Source organism: Ctenocephalides felis, unplaced genomic scaffold (assembly GCF_003426905.1).
Source record: "Ctenocephalides felis isolate EL2017-DRISC unplaced genomic scaffold, ASM342690v1 CF-g0.4_SCAFFOLD_01170, whole genome shotgun sequence".
Classification (NCBI taxonomy): Eukaryota; Metazoa; Arthropoda; class Insecta; order Siphonaptera; family Pulicidae; genus Ctenocephalides; species Ctenocephalides felis.
The window spans coordinates 4,283,815-4,287,406 of record NW_020537324.1 but is presented as its reverse complement, the minus strand read 5'-3'; the positions used below and the strand labels follow the sequence as shown (position 1 = coordinate 4,287,406).

The 3,592-nt window shown below is 33.5% G+C and overlaps 1 protein-coding gene across 1 annotated transcript; it reads left to right on the top strand.

Moving 5' to 3' along the window:
* Positions 1-378: 378 nt before the first annotated feature.
* On the top strand, positions 379-1,193 carry LOC113366046 (adult-specific cuticular protein ACP-20-like). Its single transcript, XM_026607597.1, has 4 exons — positions 379-393; positions 495-722; positions 857-953; positions 1,021-1,193. The coding sequence occupies exons 1-4, from the start codon at positions 379-381 to the stop codon at positions 1,191-1,193; spliced, it is 513 nt and encodes a 170-aa protein (XP_026463382.1).
* The last annotated feature ends 2,399 nt before the right edge of the window (positions 1,194-3,592 follow it).

Sequence of the window (3,592 nt, the reverse complement as noted above, 5' to 3'; positions counted from 1 at the left end):
TTCCGTTGTTATAAATCCACGGTCGCGATCGCAATAATAAGTTGCATACCGAAATTCTTTCCAACCGATTTCACTGTCAATTATTCCGCATGTTGCTCAACTCTAAGAAAATTATAACTCCAAATGATCAAAATTATTATTTATGCAAATTAAATATATAATATCCAACGATACGTGGAAAAAATGTAGTGGATTCGTGTTTTCATAGGAAAAATGAAGGGGAATCGATTGAACTATAGGTATGCGATGTTTGGCAATAATTATGTTCTGAAGCATATCGATATTCGAATATAAAACACGATGCACGGGTGCTACAATCATCAGTTCGACACTATTCCTTCTTAGTAATACAAAATTAACTAATAGAGAAGAATCAATATGGTTTCATACTTAGTGAGTGAAAAATAAAATAATATTTATTTTTGGAGCATTCACGATTAATTAAAAAATTTACTTGTTTTTATTACTTTTTTTTATTTAATTCCTTTATCTAGGCAACATTTGGGCTCATAGTTGCAGCTGCGAGTTTAGCCAACTGCGGTTATATTGGTGGCTTTGGAGGCGGTGAATCCGGTGGATACGGCGGTGGTTCTTCCGGAGGATTTGGAGGCGGTTCCTCCGGAGGATCTGAAGGTGGACACGGCCATGCTTACTCTACGATAATGCTCCACCAACACGCTCAAAGCGGCGGCGGTGGCGGACACGAAGAACACTACCCTCATGTAATAGAATGAAATAAAATATTTTTGCCCGTATACAATTTTTAACCAAATTGAACAAATAGAAGAAACTATGGCTTAGATATATGGATGCTTCAAAATGTAATTGTTTTCAAATGTGTTTTTATTTTAAACAGCATTTCCCTGAATACAAATACGACTACGCAGTGAAAGATTTCCACACCGGAGACCACAAAAACGCCTGGGAACATCGTCACGGAGACAAAGTCTACGGTAACACAACTTTTTGAACGTTGTTAATTATTATAAATTGTTTATTACTGTCATTTCTACTTCCCAGGAGGTTATATGCTAAAAGAAGCCGATGGCACAATCCGAGTCGTCGAATACGAGTCCGACAAGCACAACGGCTTCAACGCGATCGTAAAACACTTAGGAAAGGCCGAACACCCACAAATCTACGGAAAATACGGTGGCGGTGGTGAAGGAGGTTCCCAAGGCGGACATTATTAAAAAAAAACACACATTACTTATCATTCCTATCAGGCGATAACGACGGATAATGGCTCGAACTGATCTCTGATTATTATTTCTATTTTTATTTTTATTCTTGTTGTTATGACCGTATGTGAATGTACTACACGACTAGGAAGTTAAAGTTAAATGTAAGACTGTGTTATATAAAGCGAGTAATTGTTATGTATATATTATTTGTTTAAATAAATGAAAACGGTGATTTTGGAAAACATTTGTATCATTTAATTCTTATATTACTTTACAGAATTTATTTGTATATATAAATAATAAATAAAAATTCATTATGTTTAATAAGTTTCGCTTCATTTAAACGTCTAAAGGGCCAGCTAAAAGGATAATGATTATGAAGTAAATAAATAATAATAAGACGTTCTATCATTTACCCGTAATCAACTTTTGCAATGAAAATAATCGCCACTAAACGTCCCCTCGAATTTTTCTAACGATCATCTTTCCATTTTTCCGTCGTCATATCTCGAAATCCGGAATCTCCTAATAATATCACTCTTACCAGGTCCTGGTACTAACGAAAGCAACGCCGCGACAATCGCGCGGCTTAATCATGCCGAAATGGCGATTACTGTAATTGAATTTTGCCGCAGATTTCGGATTATCTACATAATCATAAATCACTTCGATTTGATGAGCATCAGGAGCGGATTAAGGGTAATAATAGAAAATTCAATAATAGATAATTGTCGGAATAATACCTATACTTGAGGTAAACTAATCGATTATAATAGTATGATCTAATTTAATTTACTGTAAAAATCTGTCTAATTTTGTGACATTAATTGTTAATTTATTAACATGGATGAAAATCAATAGGTGTAATTATTGAAAGAAAACCATTGTATCTTTATTTATTCATATACATGCTACGAAAAGCTTTTTATTCTAAGTATAAAAATATGCTAAAACGATTTAACAAGGTGAAAGTGAACGCAAACACAAATACGTTCTTGGGACATACACAGTTATGATTCCAAGTTCTTCAGAGAACAATTTTTTATTTAATTCAAACTTTATTGAATTTTTATAATTAAACAATAAATATATTTTTGAGTGCTAATTTAGACCACATAGTCTATTACTATGCAAAGTTTCAAGTTTGAGCTCTTTCACACATACTTTTTCCAATAATCGAATGGTTCAGAATGTCTTAAAACGTCGAAAAATGTTCTGGCAATAGTAAACTCGTTTATAACAATATTTTGTATAACAATTTGTTTTAAATTTGCTTTATTATTTTAATAAATATGAAAAGACTGTCTACTCTTATTTCCTTTATCCTTTCCTCCGGCTCTGGTGAAACCGGAAAAAAAGCTTCGAAAATCTCGAGCAAATTTAGGTTCTTATTTCTGCGTCATTTAAAAAGAAGGGTATGATATTTTTTAATTAAACCGACACGCGGTCGAGTAATCTTTTAATACATCTAGAGATTGAACTCTAGAAGTGATATATTCTGATGATCGGCAGCTCGGAATGGGATTTCTACAAATATCAGAACTCCGATTTAATAAAGAATTATCATAAGGTCATATTTTTTTACGTTTTCAGACGATAAACCGTCGAAGGAGGATGAAAATTCTGGCAAAGGAAATAATGGTAATGGACTTATTTTTATTGACAGTTTATCAAAACTGTAATATGATAGAGAATTATAACATCTAAGTGTTAGTTTCAGGTTAATATTTATATTTCATTTTTTTCAAATGTATCAAGTATTTTATCATTTTGCTTTTGATGATACTTGCCAACACACTTTAGTACATTTTTGAAGAGAGCCGGTTGAACTGGATAAATTGTTTGGGTCAAACGTTTATAACATCAATGATTTATAATCCTTGAAATTATTATGTACTTTTATCCAAACTGACTCCGTCAAGTGCAATACTGTTCGCAAAACCCCTCACGTACAATTTTGATAAAAGAATCACGTTTTCGCTAATAAGAAAATTAACCGCATCTTATAAGTTTCAGGCCATTTCGCCGGCGTCCGCCCGTCCGGGCTGATCTCGTCGAGGCGGCGGCCGAGAGTCGGCGTCTTAGTGCGGCCAATCCCGCCCGTTCGCCTTAGAGCCTTAGAGCGACCGCTAATGATAAAATACGATGCAATTATAATTAATAGCGGGAGCGGTAATAGGAAAAGGACGATAGGACGAATCGGATTTTCAGACTAGAATAATATCTGAGACTGAGACTATGTCTGAGAGAAAGGCTAATGTAAATGATTGATATGTAGTTAAATTATTTCTAAATTTTCATTCTTTTAGATTTAAAAAAAACTAGGGTTGATATATATTTAGTAAATGATTTGAATATGAGCGTGAGATTGAATAAAAATAAATTATAAAAGGTTAATAATTTTTACA